This window comes from Eulemur rufifrons, chromosome 17 (genome assembly GCF_041146395.1).
Source record: "Eulemur rufifrons isolate Redbay chromosome 17, OSU_ERuf_1, whole genome shotgun sequence".
Taxonomy (NCBI): Eukaryota; Metazoa; Chordata; class Mammalia; order Primates; family Lemuridae; genus Eulemur; species Eulemur rufifrons.
In genome coordinates, this window is record NC_090999.1 from 7,435,190 (window position 1) to 7,459,861 (window position 24,672).

Below are 24,672 nucleotides of genomic sequence, written 5' to 3' on the forward strand. Positions count from 1 at the left end.
TAAAACTTGAATGGATGAGGAGTTGCTTCTTATGGATGAGCAAAGAAAGTGGTTTCTTTAGATGGAATTTACTCCAGGTGAAGATATTGTAAACATTGTTGAAATGACAACAAAGACTTTAGAATGTCATGTAAACTTAGTTGATAAAGCAGCAGCAGGGTTTGAGAGGATTGACTATAATTTTGAAAGAAGTTTTACTGTGGATAAAATGCTACCAAATGGCACTCCAGGCTACAGAGAAATCTTTTGTGAAAGGAAGAGTCAACTGATACAGCAAACTTCATTGTTGTCTCATTTTCAGAAATTGTCACAGCTGCCCCAGCCTTCAGCAACCACCACCCTGATCAGTCAGCAGCCACCAACATCAAGGCAGACCCTCCACCAGCAAAAAGATTATGACTTGCTGAAGGATCAGATGATTGTTAGGAATTTTTAGCAATAAAATATCTTAAATTTAGGTATGTACATAGTTTTTGTTAGACATAGTGCTATTTCACACTTAATAGACTACAGTACAGTGTAAACACAACTTTTATATGCACTGGGAAACCAAAGACTAACTTTATTGAAATATTTGCTTTATCGCAATAGTGTGGATCTAAACCTACAATATCTCTGAAGTATGCCTGCATTTCCTTTGACTTAACAGAGAATTTTAGATCTTTTCATGAATACAGATTAAGTACATTTTATTATTATATAATCAATCCTGACCAAAGATTAAATGCTATGTTTCATTGTATTTTATCATTGTTAGTGAGATATTTGTTCATGACAATAGTCAAGCGACTCTAGAGGAAAATATATTAATATTCAGGTAGTGACAGTGCAGTTGAAACATATTTAGTATGCAAAAATTCCCCTGGCACAGTGTAGTTTTTTGTTTCTACCTCTGGCTTAGTTACAAAATAGAAAGAGACTGTGAATATGTAATGAATAGCATGTTTTAACCACTCAATTAAAATGCCAATACATCACAGTGTTATACTAACATGTGAAGGTCAAAGAAACATTGCTTTCTTTTTAGACTTTAATTCTGATCCATTTACTAGACTGGTGCCATAGAAACTTCTACTTGAAAAACTGTAACTATTGATTGAAGGACTTGAACAATTGAGTGTTTCTAATGTGACAAGTGATTATAACCCAAGCCACAATACACAGTTCTTTACTGACAGTAACAGTTGAAACTGTTAATAGCTTTTCTGTCTTATGACAAAATGCAGTGACACATTCAACGCTATTTTCTATATAACTGTTAAAACTGGAAAAAAACAAATGTATTCTTGAAACAGATGAATACCATCAAATGTCCATAAGGGGTGTTTAAAATGATGTGCAAAGAATAAGTTATCAAGACTTCAAAATGGTGAGTATAAGACTCCTACAAGAGTTAATAACAATTGCACAACCTCTGATCTTTATGAGAGCTGTCAGATCAAGGGTGGCTGAAGGTTTCAGTTGGTGCAATTCTTTGAGGCTGTTCACCTCCACCATGCTGGTGGCAGGATCCCAAAGCACCAGTGGGTTGTGTTCCCCAGACAGTGAGCTGTGTGGTTCCAATAGACTGTGGTTGGCAACTTGCCAGTCTAACTCATTAACATCACTGAATATTTAAGCTTGCATATATTCATAAATAAAATGTGTAAATACATAAAATGGAGGATCATACCTGGACATATTTCTTCTATCTGTGTTTTCCCGTGCTATCTCAAATAAAAATCAAGTTTGAACCAAACTTATGTCTGAAAATAAGTTTTTAAGGACAATTTAGGGTGGACAGATTTGCACACGTTTTATAAATTAACTAGGGTACATTGATATTCCTACCATTCCGAATGATTAAATTATCCCGATTCCAAAAATTCTATTTTCAATAAAGAATTTCTATTTTCTTAAAACATGCCTAAAAGTCCCTGGGACTCTTACTGCATACACACATAATAGAATTGTGTGATAAATGGTGAGTTTCATGCTAAGATTTGGAGTAATTCTTCTGGATTCATTTTGTTTTAAGAGTAGTGAAAAGCAATAATAAAATTGAAGTGTAGGTAGGAGATGAGGATAAATGTTGTTATAAAAATCTTGTTTTGATCCTCAAATTAGTCAGTATATAAAAAAAAAACAGATAAAGTACATGGAAATGTGGATGAGACTGACTAAGCAGGAGAACTATAACTGGGAAGATGCTTAATTCCATCCAATTTAACACTTCTTATTAAACTCATAAATCCGGGCTGTTGGCATTGGAAAGAAAGGGAAAGGAACAATGAGACAAAATAAGTGACTATTCCATAAAGAAATTTTCAGTCAAATTAGAGGGCTTTTATGAGATCATCTGCAGTGAAAAAAAATCTTCCCATTAACCATAATGAGGGTTGCACCAGACCTAACAGGACCATATTCTGGATTGGCAATGTGTATACATGTATTTCATAGATGGTCTCCTCAAATTGTCTTTTAATTACATTCATCAAATAATTTTCTTCAACCACAGGATGGATTAAAGCATCTTTTCTCTTTAAGGCCCCTTTATTGATGCTTACCTCTGTAGGGATGTTCATACGGTTGGAGGGAATTAATGCATGCCAAACCACTCCTCAAAGCCCTCTAGTCTTATAACTCAGAGAAAATACTTTAATCTTTGAACATCTCATGACTATAGACAAATATATCAGATTGTTTTTGTAGACTATGGTTTCATTGTGTATGCAGGTGTGTATGCTTAAAAAATCATTACCATATTAAACACTTAATGCTCAGAACAGGTAAGCACTTCAATTAGAGATGCCAAAGGTCTACTGAAGCTATATAAGGAAGAAAACCATGTGGGCTCCTGCCTATGTAGTACAGCATTTTATTGTAAGCACAATATCATAAGATATAATTTAAGTCAACAATCTACACTGCACAATTATTACAGAAGTCCAGTGGGGCTTCTCTACTTGATATAAGAAAATATTCAAATCCAAATGCTGAACTATTGATTGAACCTTTTGTAAGTCTCAGGGTGCTTAAACAGAAACCCTGCGTCTTCTATAATACAGTGGTAATATCCTGAATTAAGTGAAATTACGAGATAGAATTATCAAGTCAACAAGTCTGATCTCTTTTTATCCCATTTGCATGAATGTCTTCTTACCTCACCACTAGCCTCTCTGCCTGGGAAATTCCAATTCATTCTTTAAGACTTGGTTATCACTTCTCCCAGGAAGCATCTTGTGACAGCCCTCCCTTAGGTTTAGATTGGAAAGTGTAGGCATAGTGACTTGATAAATTAGATAATTTGCACCAAATCTCATAGCTAGTAAGGGAGGGTACTGGATTAGAACCAAGTTCTCTCTGACTCGGTCACACTCTGTCTTCTCCCCCATCCTTCCTGCACGATGACTTGCTATGACCTGGTGGCTACCGTGATGTTGGTAAGGTGGACCTGGCCTGGTGTGCAGAGCTAAAGAGGCACAGAGCCAGAGGATGTGGAGACATCATCAACATGTGGACCTCTGACCATAGAGGAATGACAACAACAGCAAAAGACCTTCATGTGTGCAGGTTAAGCTAGCGTCTCTTCCATGCTGAAGAAACACTAGCATGCATGCTGGATTCTCAAGTCTCCCTTAACAATGCTGCAGTAGTCACTAGTCACCAAGACAGGAGGTATTTATCAGATCAAAATTAGCAAGATAATCAGCTTTCATTGTGCAGTGGGAAGACTGGAAACCATTTGCCATTTTTCTTCTCTTGATTATCAGAGACATATGCTTTCCAGTGACATTCAATGGTATTACCCATAAGCAGGAGATGACAGACACACTCAGAATCAATTATACCAATATAGAGATACGTATTAGTGCCAACACTTATCCAACAGATGGGAAGTCACCAGTTAACTTACTTATCTCCTTTGCTTTTGGAGATGCCAACCAGCTTCTCGATGCCGCCGGCATCCCGTAAGGCCTTGGCATTCTCCATGTTCTTGGTGATCACTTCATGCAGGGTGCAACAGACAGCTGTCACGGTGTCATCTGACATGGCCTTGCTTGCGGCGTTGTTGCTGTTGTTCCCGCCTGGGAGCCTGTGAACTAGGTCTCGCATGGCGTATTTGCCTTTGGGAAAGAAAACGAAGGGAAGAATTGAAAGGAGGCCAAGAAGGGAAGAGGGAAAGGGAGAGGTGGGTACAGGGGAGGAGAAGGGAATACAAGAGGCCACATCCATGCAATATTGTTTGTTTCCCAACACTAGAAGTTCTCCATTGGGTAATTCTAGACACACAGAGAAAACAGTATTTCCTCAGGTCGAACACATGTGCTTTGGTGCTAGATTGACGATATGGGATTGAATCACTGGCAAGTTATTTCATGCCTCTAAGCCTCATTTTTTTCAATCTGTAAAGCAAGAAACTAATGGTACCTACCTTACAAGGTTGTTGTAAAGAATAAATGAGTAAATGTATGGAATGCATGTAACACATGGGGATTAATAAAGACACAGGACTCAATAGTTGTTAGCTGTTATTAGTTTCCTACTTGATGTTCACAGAAGTTAAGAAAATGTGTGGCAATTCTAACAGAGGCCTCAAAAATGCCTTAATGGGAGGTATGTTGGGATCTGTACTTTTTTTTTTAAACAAATAAGAGTCAAACCACAAATATGTGGAAAGCATGATCGTATATGTGAGTGCTGAGTTCTGACACCTGTAAAGAAAAGAGAAACACTACAAGTGGGAGAGATACATAACTAGGTGTCCTTTGAACCAGGGTAAACTGATGCTCTGTTTGTCTCTCTGATAGGATTTTATTGTGTTGTTCTACCATATAACATTTACTAATTTGGCATGTTTTTGTGTGAAAAATAATAAAATAAAATCCGACTCTGCTTCCTTAATTCACTTTATCATTATTAATCTTGCTACTCTCAATGATAAAGGTACTTATAATGACAAATTTATGGAGTACTTTTAGTTTACAAAGCACTCCAGGCATTACCAATAACCCTGCAAGACAATTAACTTATCCCACCTGCAGCTTCCAATTCTGTTCCTTTAATTTACTTCTGGAAGTAAATGAGTGCCTGTAGCAAAGTTGGCTGTTCTTAAATTTTTCAGATGGAATTGGCAAGTGTCCAAAGTTAGAACCCTTCCTTGTCTTTGTTCCCCCAATTAGACATATTTAGCTAGCTCCTAAAAGCTATTTAACATATTTTACCTCCATATGTACCTATAAATGATATCTTATGCTGTTTAATTCTCTGCATAGTGCCTGGCAGTAGGAAAAGGAATCCAGTGGGAGCAGGTGATGATATCTTAATTCCAGGCAGTAATAAATAACACACAAGCCCTTGTAATTTTGGTATCTGCTCTTATCCTATGTTTAGGTGGCTTATTTTAGCTTGGACAGAAAATGCTAATGTTTAAACTACTGAAATAGAAGTGTCTTCATTCACTTGATGATAGCTGAGGAAGTGTCTAACAAAAATAATTTGCCTGCAACCCCCCAAATGTAGCATATATTTTTTCTAATGACAGCATCTAAAATAGTTTGGAGAGGATAGAAGATACTTAGTACATGGATAGTCCTCTGAGCAACTTGCTTTATCCATTAATCATTAAATCAGACTCAACTCTGGCTAAGAGTTTACTTTTGTTAAGCCCAACACGCCGGAGGTTCTGTCAGTTCCTGAACCCCCACAAACCATTAGAACACAAATCTGAGTTCCACAGAAGTGAGAAGATGGATGTGTTCTTTTTTCCCTTTCTTCGTAAGGAAAGTGATGGAGGAAGGGCAGAAGAATTGAAAAATATTTCAATCATTGTACATATGGGGACATTTACTTGGCTGAGTATGGAAGACTGGTTTGGTGACTTTGGACATTGTCAAGGTTGAAAACAAAAGTGAGACGAGGGAGAGGGTTTGGCTGAAGCATTTTTTAGTGTTCATTACTCTGATATCATTTTAAAAATTATGTCAGATAAATATGAAGATATGGTTCCATCTTCCATGGCTTCCCAACCCACGAGCCCTGAATGAAATACCGATGTCCTTGAAATACCCAGGTGGCAGGGACAGCCACCCCCCTGCAGAGCAGCCTGTTCCACTCACCTCAGTGTACTGTACAAATACTATCATTTTCCATGTGCCCCAAGATATTGAAAAGATCAAGAGTCAGTGTTATATTTAACCTATTACAACCTTACTGGTAAGGAAACTCATTGGAATTATTTTATTTCTGATATTTCCAATACAGTTCACTGACATTTTACCAGGCAATTGGGCATTTTTCATTTAGTCTATTTATCAGTCTACCTGGAGGGATACATTTTATTCTACATTTTTGACCATCCAAGTGGAGAAACAAATCAAGTAAAATTATTCCATAGGGAGGAAGACCTCTGGGCAAAGTTTGTTAATTATTTTAAGGGGCATACAATTTTTTTTAGCCTTTGATTATATGCAGAGAAAAGCTGTCTTCTCACACTGAAATTTGAATCCTATCCTCACAGGAAATTTGGGTAGCAAGAAAAGCTTTTTAGCTCTTTCTGGTATTTAGAAACTTTGACGCTGATTGGGGGGGAAAAAAAAGAAAATATGGGACATAGAATATTTACAGTGCAAATGATCTTGTCTTGTATATTTATAACAGCAGCTCCAGGAAGAGAGAAATTAGACTGGACTGGGTTGTTATGGAAAGCTTGATACAGGAGGTAGGTGGTCTTTTAGGATTTGTTTTGTAGATCAGGGGAACGACAAAATCAAGTTGATATTTTACAAAGAATCCTTGTGCACTAAAAAGGAAGATTTCCTCTATGGAAAACAGTATGGAGGTTTCTCAAAGAACTAAAAGTAGACCTACCATTTGATCCAGCAATTCCACTACTGGGTAACTACCCAAACAAATATGAGGCAACCATTAGAGGTATTATAACTGTATGGAAAAACTACGTGTTTCCATCAATGATGGGCTAACTGTGTTTTGCCTTCTAACTACTATCCTGCGTGTGTGTTTCCTCCAAATACCTGTATTTAGTATTTGGTGAACCAGTTTTCTAAATTCAGACTGTCTTGAGAAACTGGCAGGTAAAACTTATCTTCTTTTTATAATGCTCTTTCTAGGAGTCTTCTGTTGGAAGTTGTTGGGCACCCAAGGTACCCTGATGGACTCACTCAAGAGACCTAACAAACCGTGTTGCCCCAGAAGGGAACTCCTTGCAGAGCTCTTGTGCAGAGAGGAGCTGTCAGGGATTTCATGATGGGCTGGCAGAGCTTTGCTCCTGTTTCTGTATTGTGTTTATTCATGGATGTTTCTATTTCTGGTACTGATGTGCACACTACTGTTTAATTTCCCCACTGGTGGCAGGAATGTTGAGTGCTGGTTTTATGGTCTAACCACCTGTGCCCTGTAAGGCAGCAGACAACAACAGGAAAGTTGCCAGAATCCCTTGTCATTACACATCTCTTTTGATCATTGACAGAGTCCTCTGCATGGCTCATCTTTGCCGTGCACCATTATAAACTCAAATGTCTCAAATTGATTAGAGAAAAGTTTTTTGGTTTTTTTTTAATGGTCAGCTAAAATAGAGAGCAACCCTGGATCAGGAACACTACAACTCCTTTGTCTTTGAGATCTTAGTACCTCTTTGGCCTCCCTGTTTCTGGAGCTGCTGAAACTGACCTATGAGTTTTTACAGAGATGCTCTGAATTTACCCTTTTCAAAAAACTTTATTATTGTGGTAAAATACACATTACATAAAATTTACTATCTTATCCATTTTTAAGTGTATAGCTTAGTAATACTAAGTACATTCATGTTATTGTGCAACCACCACCAACATCCATCTCCAGAACTCTTCATCTTGTAAAACTGAAACTTTATACCTATTAACTCCCCAACGCCTCTGCCCAGCCCCTGGAAACCTCTATTGTTTTTTCTGTCTCTATGTATTTGACAACTCTCTATGTACTTCATATAAGTGGCATTATCCACTATTTGTCTTTTCATGATTGGATTATTTCATCTAGCATGGTGTCCTCAAGGTTCATCCATATTGCAGCATATGTCAGAACTTCCTTTCTTTTTAAGGGTAAATAATATTCTGTTGCATGTCTATACCACACTTTGCTTATCCATTTATCTGTTAATGGGCAATTGAGTTGATTCTCCATTTTATCCATTCACTATTGTGAATAATGGTGCTATGAACTTGGCTGTGCAAATATACTTTCACTTGCAATCTATTTGTGTCTTTGGATCTAAAAGTGAGTCTCCTGTAGACAAAATATAGTTGGATCATGTTTTTTTAATGCACTCTGTCAATTGCTTTGACCAGAGAGTTTATTTATTTATATAAGTAATTACTAACATTATTTCTGCCATTTTGCTGTTTGCTTTATATATGCCTTGTAGCTTTTTTGCATTTCTGCATTACTGTCTCTTTTGTGTTTAGTTGTTTTTTTCTTTTTGTGGTGAAATGTCTGAATTCCCTTCTCACTTTCTTTTGCATATATATCTATTAAATTGTAATATATTATAATAGTTGTGGTTATACTACAAATATTAAGGTATTATAAATATAATATATTTAATATAATATAATAAATATTACAACATAACATAATAAATACCACGTAAAGTACTATTTTCTTGGTGGTTATCATGAGGATTACATTTAACATTCTAAAGTTATGACATTGTAGTTAGTATGTATATGAGGATAACTTCAGTAACATACAAACCCCCTGCTCATTTACAGTTCTATGTCATCCCTTTCAGTTGCTGATGCCACAAAATTACATCTTTGTACATTGTATGTCCAAAAATATAAACTGATATTTAGTTTTTAATGCATTAGTATCTTAAATTATGTAGAAAACAAAATATGGAGTTACAAACCAAAGTTATTATACTAGCTTATAGACTAGTAATTGTTTTTTTCTTGAATGTATTAGTATCTTGAATTATGTGGAAAACAAAAAGTTGAGTTATAAACCATTGTTACAACAATAGCTTTTTATAATTGCCCATGTATTTATCTTTACTGTGATATTTATTTCTTCTTACAACTTTGAATTACCGTCTAGTGTCCTTTCCTTTCAACCTGCAGTACTCCCTTTAGTGACAATGAACTTCCTCAGCTTTTGTTTATCTGGGAATATCTTAATTTCTCCCTCACTTCTGGAGGACATTATGCTGGATACAGGATTCTTGGTTGACAGGTTTTTTTTTTTTTTTTTTTTTTTATTGTTTTAGCACTGTGAATATATCAGCCTACTGTCTTCTGGCCTCCAAAGTTTTTGATAAAAAGTTGGCTGCTAATCTCACTGAGGATCTCTTGCATGTGATGAGCTGCTCCTTTCTTGGGGCTTTCATGATTCTCTACCTTTTTCTCTCAATAACTGGATTGTAATGTGTTTCAGTGTGAGTCTCTTTCAGTTTATCCTACTTGGCCTTCATTGAGCTTCTTATATCTTTATATTCATCCCTTTTATCAAATTAGCTAAGTTTTCTTTTCAGCCACTGTTTTCTCTAGTAATCTTTTTTCCCTTTTCTCTCTTTTTTTACTCCTCTGGGTCACTTGCAGTGTGTATGTTGGTCCACTTGATGGTGTTCCACAGATCTCATAGGCTCTGCTCCTTTTCGCCACTCTTTTTCTGTTCTTCAGACTCCATAACAATTAAAATTAAAAGATTCAAAAATTATATAATTTCAGTTTGCCTGTATTCAAGTTTGTTGATTCTTTCTTCTGCCTCCTCAATTCTGTCTTTGAATTCCTTTAGTAAATTTTTCATTTCAGTTATTGTATTTTTCAGCTATAGAAATTCTTTTTAGTTTCTTTTTTGTTTTCCATCTTTATGATATTTCCATTTTGTTCAAATATCTTTTTCTTGACTTTCTCCATGTCTTCTTTTAATTCTTTGAATATCTTTAAGATAGTTCTTTTAAAGTCTTTGTCCAGTAGGGCTACCATCCCACCTTTTTTCAGGAACAGTTTCTGTTGGTTTATTTTTTTCCTTTGAATTGGCCATAGTTCCCTATTTCTTTGTATGCCTTGTATTTTTATTGTGTTTGTTGAAACAGAAAATTTGAACCTAATAATGTGGTAATATGGAAATCAGATTCTTTTCCCTTCTCAGGGTTTGCTTTTTTTGTTTATTTTTGTTTTGTTTTCAATTTCTGTAGGCTGTCTCCATGCTGAGGATCAGCCTGCAGTATATACTTAGGATCTTCTCAGACCTTTTCTGAGCCAAGCCTTTCCCTGGGCAGGCACAATGACTTTCTAATTTCCCTTGCATATGCAATGCTTTTGAATGTCCTAGTCTGTAATGACTGGCTCCCAAAAGGGAAAAAGAGAAAACTACAGTGGATGGCAAGGGGAGGGTGCCAGACCTTTAAGTTCCCTGGAAATAACTTCAGCCAGCAAGAGAGGGTCTTGCAAACTGTGGTGTGTGTGTGTGTGCGCGCGTGTGCCTGCTCGTGCAACAATGGCTGAATCTCTGTAATCGATCAGAAGCAGAAATCAGCACAAAGCATAGATCCCCAATATTTAGAGGACAGGGTCCTTTGTGCCAACCATAGCTTCTGTCAGGTGTACATTAGCTGCTCCAGGAACACATGCACATCTGCCTGCCACAAGACTGAGTGGTGGGGGGTGGGCATCTGCTGCTGAGCAAAGAGCTGAAATTGACCAAGATTAACTACAATTTGTTGTCTAAGTCTTCCCCTGGATTTTGCAAGCTTTCAATAGAGCCCAGAGTTCCAAAAAAGTTACATCAGATAGATTCTGCTCGTGTTATTTTTGTCTAGGTGGGAAGACAGATTCCTGGTGCTTACTCCTCCATCACCCTAGAATCCTCTTCCCTCTCAGAATTTACTTTTGATCAATAGTTGAAAATAGAAAAGTGAAGGGATGATTTCTCTGTGATTGGATGCCTGTAGGTATGAAAGGCTTTTCTCTCCTTGGAAATGAAATGTTACTAGTCTTTTACAATGCTCAAAGCTCTATCTGTAGTGTCGACAGAACATTTTATCTTTCCTCTCTCTTTTGGGAAATGTTTGGAGTTTAATTTATCATAACATCTGTCATTTGTGCATTATAAGGGTATCTAATTTAAATACACATTCTACCATCAAAGGGGAGAAAACATATGCAGAAAGTCCACAGTTTAAAACTGGTTTATACGGCTTACAGACCAAACCAGTGACGCATTCAAAATGGTATTGCTTAATTATTGGAAAAGTTTGAATGCTTGTTGACATGGGAAAGGTCTCTTTGGCTTATCTAAGGATTTCTGATCTCTGGAAATATCTGGAAGGTTTTGAATGCATGTCTTTTTTTTCTTTTCAACAGAAAATAGATGGACTACAACCCAGCAATAAAAAGGATGACAACGTGCTACAACCTGAATAGGTTTCAGTAGCATTGTGGTAAGTGAAATACGCCAATCTCAAAAGGATGCATACAGTAATTTTACTTATATAACTTATATAACATTCTTGAAATAACCAAATTATATGGATGGAGAACAAGTTCGTGGTTGCCAGGAGTTTGGGATAGTGGGGGAAAGTGTGACTAGGGAAGAGGTAGAACAACAAGTATTTTGGGTTGATTGAATAGTTCTGTATCTGGATGGCAATGATGGTTACACAAATCTACACATGTGATAAAATGACGCTGTACTATACATCATATTGTAATGTTAATTTCCTGCTTTTAGTATTGTATTTTAGTAACATAAGACGTTGCTATTGCTGGAAACTGGGTGAAGGATAAATGGTACCTCTCTTTACTATCTTTGTAATTTCCTGTGAATCAATAAATATTTTAAAATGAAAAGTTCAAAAAGAGAAAAGTCCCACAGAAATATAGAAATATGCCAGTTAACATGTGCTGACAAAAAGGTGTTAATAAATCTTAAAGCTTATTGCCTGGTTCAACCCACAATGGACTACAAAAGGTAGCATATGTGAGATAAAGAGAAATTCAGTTACAAACTCCCCGTAAAGTCTCCAGCTTCCTCAAGAGTTTGATGGAATTCTTTGTTATGTGTGCATAAACATTTTTTGTATCAAGAGATTGTTGTAACTTTACTATTCTATGGATGATATTGATAAATGGAGCTCGTGTTTGATTGCCTTATGGAAACAAGTCCTTATATATAAAATTATAATAACAAAGGTAAAAAATTTCTAATAAAAATACTCTCAGAATGCTTTAAGTTGCTGGTCCTTTAAGAAAACAATTGTCTCACAAAAGCATATTTCAAAGATAAACACAAAGAAGCTTAGCAATGAATTAAATTAATGGCCTTGGTTATTAGGTTAAAAAATTTGAAGAACAGAAATACAAGTTGATGTTAGGTTAGCAAAGACGGGGAAAATAGCACTAAGACACTTCAGGAGCCTTAAAGACATCTGAAGAGGTTTCAGTATTTGATATCTAAGGTATTATACAAAGAGTTTATGTAGTATTTTTAGCTAAAATAAATCCTTGCAAAAATTCAACTGGCTTGGTAATTTTAGGATAAAAACAAAAATGTGTCTTTTCCCTGGTTTTATCACATTGTAAATCTTTTGTTAGCATAAACTATTTTATGTAAGATTAAGTTTACTTCCTCTATTTCTAAATAATAATATGAATTATTTAAATTTCTAATTATGGTTTGATTAAGCAGATAAGATAATGTTATTTATTTAAAATTATAAAAAGATTCAACTAGATTGAATTTTAATAACTGATGTTTTATAAAGGGGTTGGTCTTCTTAATCCTATATAATTCTACAAAATCTCTTAACTGAGTTGATCCATTTAACTTCTCTGAGTAAAATTTTTAGTGTCTTCTTTTTTTAAATAGAGCCTGAAAATATAGTCTCTGTCTTTCTTTTCTTTCTTTCTTTTTTTTTTTTTTTTGAGACAGGGTTTCACTCTGTCACCCAGGCTGGAGTGCAATGGCACAGTAGTAGCTCACCGTAGGCTGGAACTCCTGGACTCAAGGAATCCTCCTGCCTCAGCCTCTTGAGTAGCTGTAACCATAGGTGTGCACCACCACACCCAGCTAATTTTTAATTTTTTTTATAAACAGGGTCTTACTATGTTGACTGGGCTGGTCTTGAACTCCTAGCCACAAGTGATTTCTCTGGCCTTGGCGTCCTAAAGTGTTGGCATTACAAGCATGAACCGCTGTGCCTGACCTAATGTCCTCTTTTTGAAAAAATACTGGTTCCTAAAAACACACACACACATACATACCCACGTACACATATACTTCAAATATTTGCAAATGTACAAATGTCTTGGGCTTGTTAGTATGTACGTTAATGTTGCCACTTCATGAAATACATAAACAATATATCAGACTGTAAGAGGACGTACAATGGGAGTTTGTGAATCACAGGCAACTTTCTCAGATCTCAGCTGATCTTGTAAAGTACACACTGGTTTATGACATAGCTCTCAGGTACCTGTCTCCTAGCCTTCTCCATGTCTGTGAGGAAACACAACTCAGTTACTTTGTTTCCAAGTTATGACTAATATGAGCAGTTGATGCTGTTTGTATTAATTTTCTATTGCTGGTATAACAAATCACCATATATTTAGTGGTTGCAAATATATAAATTTATTATCTTACAATTCTGCAGGTTAGAAGTATAACATGAGTCTCACTGGGCTACAGTTAAGGTGTGGGTGGGGCTGCACTCTGTAGGCTCTAGGGGAGAATGGTTTTCTTGCCTTTTCCAGCTTCTAGGGGCCACCTGCCTCCCTCGTCACATAGCCCTCTTCCTCCATCTTTAAAACTAGCAGCAACGGGGGTTGAGTCCTCCTCATGCCCCATCGCTCTGATGCTGTCATTGCCCCTCACTACTCCTCCTTCCACTCTAAAGGCCCTTTGTAATTACACTGGGCCCATTCCAGGGTCTCCTCCCTGTCTCAAGGTTAGCTGATTAACAATCTTAATTCCCTTTTGCAAGGACGGTACACACTCACAGGTTTTGGGGATTAGGTTGTGGACATCTTTGGGAAGGTCATTATTCTGCCTACTGCACTATACTAGGTATGATAGTTGTAAAATAATATGAGTGTGTCTATAAGGTAATGGAATGTAGTTTTGCTTATCAAGGGAGAAAGGCTGCCTAGGGTAAAAATGTCTGGCAGTGTGCTAATATGTGTAAGGAAATAATATAAAACATATTTGAGCAAGTTCAATAAGGTGTAGAAAGCTTCAGAAGAGGTGAACCTTATTTGCTTTGGTTATAATGCCTACAAACAATGAATTTGAAAACAACAATGAAATGTGTTAAAATCTTTTTATAGAGTTTGCCTAATGTTGATGACTTTACTTACAAGATAGAGAAAAGACTTGTGAATTCTTTATTGCAAATGTTACCTGAGTGGTGTAAAAATAAATAAATAAATAAATAAAGTTAGAATTGTCTTTGCTCTCTGTTAAAATGAGAAAAATGATTTCTGAGTATATATTTTGTTTTCAGTAAGAAACTGTGAAGAACAGTCTGTGTCCAAATAGCAAAAACTTCTTTTATCACCAAAATGCTCCTACTTCAGGTCCTGTTATTTTGTTCACACTTTTGTTAATCTCTTAGCAAAATTTCCTCATTTGTGAGAAGGCTAGATTTTAATTTTTTGAATTAATATTTAGCAAAAGAACCTTGCTTTTGAAAATGCTAGAGTTCCTAATAACTGATGTTTTTTTTTTTGTTGTTGCTGCTTTATTTTAAATATTATCACTCTGAACCAAGCTGATGTTACATTTTGTCTTTAGCCACTCAAGATTTATGCTCCTATCTTTCATTCCCTGGTAACTTTTTGAAATTGCCTTCCACAAATCCACACCCCATACTAATAAAATTTTAAATAAATCTTTAAAAAACATCTTTTACATTTAAACCATCTTTAGGGTTTCCCAGAAAACTTCTGGGTGACACCAAAGATTTTTCTTCCTCACTGTATGAAAAAAAGGAAGGCTTGAAATAATTAGGGATATTCAGCATTCTGCAGATTTTTATTTGGTTTGATACTATGATGAGAGCTGTCCTGTTCATCAAGAATACAATACAAAAAGACATGACAAGTGAAAAAAAGAGATGCTCAACCTGCACTTAATTATGACAAGTAAAATATTACCATTATGATTATGCTTCAGCAGTGATGAACCTTTCATTGTGGATAGAAGCATTCTCTGTTTCATATTAAAGACAGTACAATAATGGTCAACAAGTTTTCAAAAGAAAGATTCCACTTCTAGGTTTAAAAAAGGATTTTTAGTTGGTGGTAATCCTACTGCATTTGATGGCACAAATTAAAAGACTCTGGAGATATTTCAGTGTCCTCTCTGAATATGTACATGAATCTACGTATGGTGAGAGATAGGAGTCCTGTTTCATTCTTCTGCATGTGGCTATCCCATTTTTTCCAGCACCATTTATTGAATAGGGCATCCTTTCTCTAGTGTATGTTTTTGTGTGCTTTGCCGAAAATCAGTTGGTCATAGATATATGGTTATATTTCTGAGTTATCTGTTCTATTCTGTTGGTCTATGTGTCTACCTTCATACCAGCATAATGCTGTTTTGGTTGCTACAACCTTGCAGTATAATTTGAAGTCAGACAATGTGATGTATCCAGATTTGTTCTTTTTGCTTAATAGTTCTTTGGCTATTCAGGCTCTTTTTTGGTTCCATATGAAGTTTAGGAGAATTTTTTCTAGATATGTGAAAAATGATGTTAGTATTTTGATGAAAATTGCATTGAATCTATCAATCACTTCGGGAAGTATGGACATTTTAACAATTAATTCTTCCAATCCATGAGCATGGGATGTTTTTCCATTTGTTTGTGTCATCTATGATTTCTCTCACCAGTGCTTTGGAGTTCTCCTTGTATAGATCTTTCACCTCCTTGGATAAGTGTATTTCTAGGTATTTTATTTTCTTTGCAGCTATTATAAATGGTATTGCATTCTTGATTTGACTCTCAGCTTGACTGTTATTAGCACATAGAAATGCCGCTGATTCATGTATTAATATATTGACTTCGTAACCTGAGACTTTGCTGAATTTATTTATCAGTTTTGGGAGACTTTTGGTGGAGTTTTGAGGGTTTTCTAGAGATGAGATCATATCATTAGTAAACAGGAATAATATGAATTCCTCTGTCTGATTTGGATATTCTAAATTTCTTTCTCTTGCTTGACTGCTCTGGCTAGGACTTCCAGTATTTTGTTGAATAGAAGTGGTGACAGTGGACACCCTTGTCTTGTTCCAGTTCTTAGGAAAAATGTTTTCAAGTTTTCCCCATTCAGTATGATGTAGGCTGTGGGCTTTTCAGATATAGCTTTTATTATTTTGAGGTATATTCCTTGTATATCTAGTTTGTCGAGGGATTTTATCATGAAGGTACACTGGATTTTATCAAATGCTTTTTCTGAATCTATTGAGATGATCATACTATCTTGGTTTTTACTTCTGTTTACATGGTGATCACATTTATTGATTTGCATATGTTGAGCTATCCTTGCATCCCTGGGATGAAGCCTGCTTTATCATGGTGGATTATCTTTTTGATGTACTGTTGAATTCAGTTTGCTAGTATTTTCTTGAGGATTTTTGCACCTATGTTCATAAAGGATATTGATCTGTAGTTTTCCTTTTTTATTGTGTTCTTTTCTGGCTTTGAGATCAAGATGATGCTGGCTTAACAGAATGAGTTAGAGAGGGTTTTCTCAATGTTATGGAATAGTTTCAGTAGAATGGGTGCCAGTTCTTCCTTTTAGATCTGGTAGAATTCAGCTGTAAATCCATTTGGGGCAGGGTTTTCATTTGTCGAGAATTTTTCCCCCCTCATTTTTAAGGGTACTATGTGTAGCATATGTTGGGGAAGGACCTTTGGTCTTTCTTGTGTGTATTTTGATGGAGATCTAGGTTCTGGGTGGATATCTTGGTTATAAATATCCTTAGTGTGGTGTTTTTCTCAGTTGCTAGTTACGTGTAGGCTGTAGTGGTGGTGTACGATGTGTGTGAGCATATTCCCCATCTCCTGTCACCAAGGGGAGATGGAGGTCTTTGAAATCCTTCTCTTTACCCAGCCCTGTGGTCTTCTTAACTGTGCGAATTATAATATATTAGGACACCTAGTTTAATCTCTAAGTCAATAGGTGGTGTGTGTAGGTAAGAGTCTGCCACACCCTGTATGGTTGAGTCAGTAAATGCTGTGAAGAGGTGTACAAGCTGTCCTCCCTGCCAATAGGTGGCACTTGCCAGAAAGAACCAGCTGCAGTGTTGTTTTCTGTGACCTGTGACCAGCTGTAACCCCTCAGGAGAAGCACTTGAATGGCCCAGGTGGTGGATGAGGCTCTGGAGCTTCCAGGTGAGTCCTTTTTCTCCACCATAGCACAGGTGGGTTGGGGACTGAGGCTGGGTGGGGCCGGGTCAGGTGAGCCTGCCTTCAGGTTCCACAGGCATGGTCTTGGCAGGGGTCAAGGGGCAGCTCCCAGGCTGCTGGGGAAAGCCATCAGGGAGGGGCTGAATGGGTCCCACTAAGCCAGAAAGTCTGCTCCTGGGGGAGGGGCATCTGGGATTCACAGACTGGCTGTCGGGAGTGGGTTTTGCTCTTTTCATTCTTTCTCTGTCCCGAGGGCTCCTTCCAGTTTCTGGCCACAAGCAGGAGCCCAAAGTGGCTGAGCTCACCAGTAATGGAGCCACCGGTTAGAAGCTTCCCTGCCCTGGATCCCACCCCAGAATGAAAGCCCGGCTTTCCTGTCAGGGGAGAGGTGCTCTGTGAGTGTGCTGTGGCTTAGACCCACGCTGTGCTCTCCTTTTGGGTCTGTCCATGTGAGCTCCCCTCCATGCCCTTGAGCAACACCATTCAGTCCTGAGGGTACGGGATCTAGACTACAGGCCTGTCCTCTGATCCCCTAGGTTCAATCCCTGACTGTGCCGGGGAGAGTGTGCTGGTCCCAAGTTGCCCGTGGAATGCTCAAGCAGGTTTGATGTCCCTCCACTTTGGGGTGTGCCCTGCTCTGCTGGAGCGGCCAGGCAGACAGCACCAGGAAGGGCCAGCAGGCAAGGAGCTCACAGTCTGAGCACCTGTTGGTCCACTGCAAGTGTTAAGAGAACAGGAGTGAACCTCACTGGAAGCCTGGATGTGGTGGGCACACTCACGAAGGGGAAGCTTTTCCTGACAATTTATTATCTTATCATCTGTTTTAAGAACTTTAAAGGATTTTTTAATGAATTCTGAAGGATAAATAGAACAGTATTGTATTTAAAGAACATTTCATTCTAGTTTTTATAAGCATAACCTATTAGATCAAGCATTAAAAACAGAGAAAGTAGAAAGAAGGCTTCTATAAAATCAACAAGAAAAAATCAAACAACCCCATCAATAAATGGGCAAAGGACATGAACAGAAACTTTTCAAAAGAAGACAGAATAATGGCCAGAAACATATAAAAAAATGCTCAATATCTCTAATCATTAGAGAAATGCAAATCAAAACCACAATGAGATATCACTGAACCCCAGGGAGATTGGCCTCTCTCAAAAAAATCCCAAAACAACAAATGCTGGCAAGGATGTGGAGAAACAGGAACACTCTTACACTGCTGGTGGGACTGCAAATTAGTGCAACATGTGTGGAAAAGAATTTGGAGATACCTCACAGAGCTAAAAATAGAAATACCATTTGATCCAGCAATAGCACTATTAGGCATCTCCCCAAAAGAACAAAAGACATTCTATAATAAAGACATCTGCACCCGAATGTTTATGGCAGCATAATTCACTATTGCAAGGATGTGGAAACAACCCAAGTGCCCGTCAATTCATGAGTGGATTAATAAAATTTGGTATATGTATACAATGGAATATTACTCAATTATAAGAAATGACGGTGATCTAGCACCTCTTATATTTTCCTAGATAGAACTTGAGCCCATCCTCCAAAGTGAGGTATCACAAGATTGGACGAATAGGCTCCACATGTTCTCCCCATCAAATTGGCACTGACTGATCAACACTATGGTGCTCACACGGTAGTAATATTCTTCAGGGATTGGGGGGTTGAGGGTGGGTAAACTCACAACTAATGGACACGGTGAGCATGGTAGGGGGGAAAAGCCACGCCTCACATCATGGTTTGGGTGTGGCCAAGTCATAACATGTAACCAAAATGTTTGTACCCCCATCACATCCTGAAATAAATAAATAAATAAATAATAAATAAATTCCATTCAATTAGAGAAAAAAATTTATAACATATGCTATAACCAGCATATGTTGATTGGTTTGGGTCTATACAACAACTTAATGCAATTGTTAAATAATATATAAAGTGCCTCTACTAATCAGTGTACTTTCTTTAACCAAAGTTTTTTGTGGTATTGATTGAGCTGGAATCTGCCTGCCTTTCTACCGTAATGTAATTGAGTAAATCAAACCTGTAACCAGGACCATGCCAGAGATGTTACATTTAAAGGGAAATATAATTTAATTAGGCATGACAAGTGCATTAAAACACAAGTGCATTTCACATGTGGAGTTGATGTCTATGACATCCTCCCAGGACACTGACTTGGTTCATGCTGTGTGGCTTAAGGAATCTCACCCTATAGGCAGTATATGGCCAGGAGTGCTGAAAACTTGGAACTTAGAGAGATGGAATCATCTCTGAGTTATAGTGAAAGTTCTGGATTAATAATCCCAGTAGATGAGCTGAAATGGAATAAAATATTTCTGCCACATAAAAGTGACCACAAATCAAAAGTTAACTCTCAGTAATACATTATAGTTCTTATTTTGATAACCATGCAGAGGTCTTTGTGAATCAATCAATACTGCTTGCTATTCCTATGTCTATACAGTTGGTCAAATAAAAGAAGATATCAAATTAGTGGTCACGAATAAGAACTTGTTTACATTGGAAGTAGACAACTTTGAAAAACTGGACAGCTTACTTATCCAAGATCAACTATACAAGGATGAATCACCTAGACTAAGATCAGCTCAGGGAAACAAACCACAAAACAGAAAAAGCAAACGAAACACACACGTCTTTTCTAGTTCTATTCCCAAATGATGAATCTTTGAGCCATTTCCTAGCAGTTGCTGACTCTCAATCAACTTTATCTCTGACATTTGCAATACCATTATTGCAATGAGACTACCTTGTAAGAAAACTGTTGTTTGCCCACCATGACCTGACTAAATGTAACCTTATATACCATGGTAATCTTATACTTTTTTATTTTAAATTTGGAGGGCCGATTTTTCTTAAGTCTGGCTCCCTTGTAACAATTTGTGAGTAAAAACCTTTCTCTTCTGGATGCTTTGTCTTTGTGTATGCCTTTCACAGACTGGACATGGCTGTGGCAACACCAACCCTCTGTCTAAATCACGCCAGTCCCTCCTTCCCACCTTCCCAGAATGAGATCTGTTCATCTCCACATGTCACCTTTGCTCCTGCTGGATTAGAATAAATATTTTATGGGATGCATTGTTTTTTTTTAAATGAACCTACTTTAATGCATCTGCCTGTTGTTTAATTGCTATTTATTCAAAAGGAAAGAGAGAAAAATGACACAGTAAGAAAGGATCATCTGGAGCCAGAGAATCAAATGGTTGCTATGCGCAGAGGATTGAGACAAATTCTGGAAGGTATACCAAAGTTTCTTATGCTTTTTCTAATAATCATGATTTTATAAAACGAATACAGACCTGTAGCACATATAAGAACCTATTTCACATGCCCGAATTGATAAGCAGTTGGTCTGAGAAAATGGTTCAAAGAGTAACTCATCCCTCTGAAAAGAAATAACATTGAGCAGAATCTCACAGGTTTCTGGAATATGGTATGCAATTGCTTCAAGAGTTATTATGCCCAAATACATAACCAATTCCATCTGTTTGGAAGACAAAAGGAATTGCATTTTTTGGCACTTTGAGGTCTAATCCAACAGAATTCACTGAGTTAGATTCTGAGAAATGCTCACACTGTTGAAATGTCAAGAACTAAGGAAATGAGTAGAAATATGAGATAGAAGGTGGCTAAGATATGCATATTTAACTAGTATAGCAATGATTCTAAAAATAAAAATGGCAGTTAATTAATAGATTTGCTGAAGCACCTTTTTGAACTAGAAATAAATTGATTTTTGAGAAATATTGAAAATGAGGCAAGCAACTGATATGATACATTTTAAAAGGATTTGAATAATTTGATTAACTATTAAGCCCCAAAATAATTACTTAATTCATTGCCTAATTTTAGTAGAAACGAAGTAAAGATGAAAATTTAAACTTACTGATTCTAGCTTCAGGGGAGACACCCAAGAAGGGGTTTTTATTTTTAGGTCAAGATTGCTATCTAACAAAGACTCAAGCACTCTCCTAAGATGAAAGTTTCAGAAGACAATAGCCTGTCTGAAAGAGGAAGAGATCAGTTTCCATAGAAATGTGTGTTTTCATGAATAGAATCTGAAATTAGTCCTCTGACCTGGGCACGCTGGGATAACAGCAATACATTGATTACTGAAAGTAGCCTAATGAATTATAAAATCACATTCCCTCACCCTTGCTTTCTCAAATTGATTTATACCTCCACCAAAATAAAAATTAACCTCAATTAAAGATACTAAGAGAGGAAATCATCTTTTTCTTCGTATGCTACTGCTCATAGATTACATTATATAGTGGTTTAACTTTTTCATGAACATTTATTATTTCCATTTTTGTTTTGCATCATCCTCGGAGTATAAATGAAGCAGGTATAATTTCCAATTTATATGAAAGACAAGTACAATTTCCAATTTATATGAAAGTCAAGTACAATCCAGAGAAGTTAAATGATATGAGAAACGTCACAGAGCTGTCCCCTGAGCTTTGGAACCTGTAAGTCTCTTGGGCAGAAGCTCCTCTTTCCAGCCTAACCCTCCTCAGTCCTTCCTCTGAGCTCTTTTCACAGGTATAGATAGTCTTTCCTACCTGTGTGACACGTACCCTGTCATTTGTTTCTTCAGCCGGTCATTCTATAAACATTCACTCAAGTTGCATCTAGTTAGCAGGTGCATATGATTTATCTTCCCAACAACATTATAAACTGAGGACAGAATGGTATCTATCAAACCTATGTCTACTGATACATTAATAAACACTTTACATGGGCCCTTCGACCACACAATATAAGAAGATGCGGCAGCACTCTGACCACTGACAACTGCATTCACATTGTTTCTGCTGTGATTGTCACCCACCTCTATGGCAGGTCTGGGGAATACCAGTTTTGTAAGATGCTATGTCCTAAAAAGGTTTCATTTCAACATAAGTGTGGGAAATGCTATACTTGCTACCCAACTCAGTGACTGATAATGCATAGCTAATTCACTTCGAATTAGCAAAGTAAAGGCTCTGAGCAATCTAACAGGCAAAATGAAGCCTCCTGGATAACTCAGTTTAATGACTTGAGTAGAGAAAAGCTCTTTGTGCATGACACCCATTCCGCTTCCAGAGAACTGGGATTCTGAGGGGCTCACTCTGGATAGCACTGATGTGACTCTTCCCGTTACTGCTTACATGTCACCAAGTACTCACAGATCTTTACCACCGAAGAAATCATAATTTCTTAACAACTTGATTTAAGGTTGACAAAAACCAGAACTGAAAGAATCACTCTGACGATGAAAGAGGGCTGGTCAGAGCAGACATATGGTAATCTATTTTCAGCTTTGGCTGAGAGGAGCAGCTCACCCTAAGCACACCTATTCCTACGTGCATCTGTCTTGTTCTGATTTCATATGTGCATACTTTATTCACAGAGGACTTCATAAACCAAAAGATAAATGGCATAAAAGAAAGACATATAATTATTCGCCTAAAATTTCATCTCCCTCATTAACCAATAAGATTTTTATAGAAGAATTCCCCAGTACAGGTTCTTAAGTGAAGGAAGTTCATCGTTTGAAATTCATTTAATTTTGTTGCCCAAGTTGATTTTGTCTTGGTGCCCACCAGCCAAGCCATGCTCTAGCTTGGCAATGCTAATTCTCATGTAAATTGCTGAACTGAGCTTTGGACACCAAACGAGTCTTATGTGGCTTTGGATGACTGGTTCTGCAGGGTCTGACACAAGCTGGATGTCAAGGATTTCCTTCGGAGCCAAAATACAACTCAGAAACCAGGAAGCCAGCTGCAGCTTGGGGTTGGCTGAACCATCACTAAATCTCTCCTCTGACACACATAATGGGGCCCAAAATTACATGCCAGGGGCCTGAACTTGTTCCAAATCTTATAAAATCTCTGTCCTCCTATGCTTAAGAAATAATCTCCTTTCCTAGCTACAAGAGGATTTAGAGCAGTCCTTACCAACAAAATTAACAATACCTTTCCTTTAAAAAAATCTCATCATCCTTTGTCTTCATTTTGAGATTTATTTTTAATAGCATTAGCTTATAAAACTTGATTTGTAGGCCAGAGCTTATTTTTAAATTTCTGTCTGAATATTTATTGTTTTTTTTTTTTCAGGATAAAGCAATTTGTCATCTTTTGTGTTTTTATAATACACAGAATTTCTGTCTCAAGAGAAAGAACATAGGAACCCAAAGATACTGACAAAGTATTTTAATAAAATTGGTTTGTGTTTTAGATATTTTCCCAAATTCCCTAGCTGGTGAAAACACTTTCTCCTATGAATCATAAAAATATCCCAGGCTATATAATATTGACTATTTCTTGTTAATTAACCACAGTAGACATTTTGTATGGAATTGTTAGCATTATTAATCTATCCAGAATTCTAGCATTTATATTGCAGGCTTATGTTGTGTGTGTAAACTAAAACTTTGATGTGTGTGTTTGCACTATACTAAAAACAGTAACTATTGCAATTATATGGACTATATTCACAAACAGATGGGTAGAAAAAAGATAAGGCATGAAGATCAGGTGTAAAAAGTGACCAAGTAGATATAAAAGCAGAGGCAGAAAATGAGCTTAGAAGACCAAGAATGGACCAAAGTTTATTTCCACGAATTTTACTCAAATGACTAAATATTAGCCCTGAGCTCAGCTAATGACCCACTTACTACAAGCAATATTTAATACTGCAAAATTGTAGGAAGAGAAAAGAAACTGGACGGTCCTTTGGCAATTGCTTTATTGTGGTAGGATTTCACTTGTGGCAAAGGAGAAAGATTGAATGAATGGAGGAGATTGCAGTGGAAGATTACAAAAAGCAGGAAAATATTTGACACAGAGTTTTTGTAGATGAGTTGGCTCAAAGCTCAGAAAAGCGATTGGTGTTTGAATTTTCTTATCTGAACAGTTGCAGTTTTCAAAAACTTTAAGTATCTATTTGTCTAGCTCACTGGGGAGCCCAGGCAGGGGAGAGGCTGTCATTCACATTTGGCTGAGAGGAGCTGGCCAGCAGGCAGGAGCCCTGTGTCTTCCAGCAGGTTGTGCAGGTGGAGAGCAGCCTCCTCCGCCCTGTAGGAATCTGATGTTCCTGGCTGCCTGCTCTCTTGCTGCAATGAGGTACTGTGACGGGACGTCCTTTCCCTTGGTGAGAAGGACTTCTTAGCAGTGTCACCTCCTGAAATGCAGACAGCAAGTGTGCCCTGCACACTGCCCTGGCACTCTGTCAAGCCCCATTCAGCAATGATCTGACAGATGACAGCG

General features: G+C 37.2%; 1 protein-coding gene across 8 annotated transcripts in view; it reads right to left on the bottom strand.

Moving 5' to 3' along the window:
* The window catches only part of CTNND2 (catenin delta 2), an 826,820-nt gene that overhangs the window by 43,398 nt on the left and 758,750 nt on the right, over positions 1-24,672 (bottom strand). For all 8 annotated transcript variants that reach the window (XM_069491984.1, XM_069491978.1, XM_069491981.1 and 5 more), the window contains one exon: positions 3,896-4,106. In XM_069491984.1, coding sequence (XP_069348085.1) covers positions 3,896-4,106 — 211 coding nt within the window. The remainder of the gene's footprint in view (positions 1-3,895; positions 4,107-24,672) is intronic.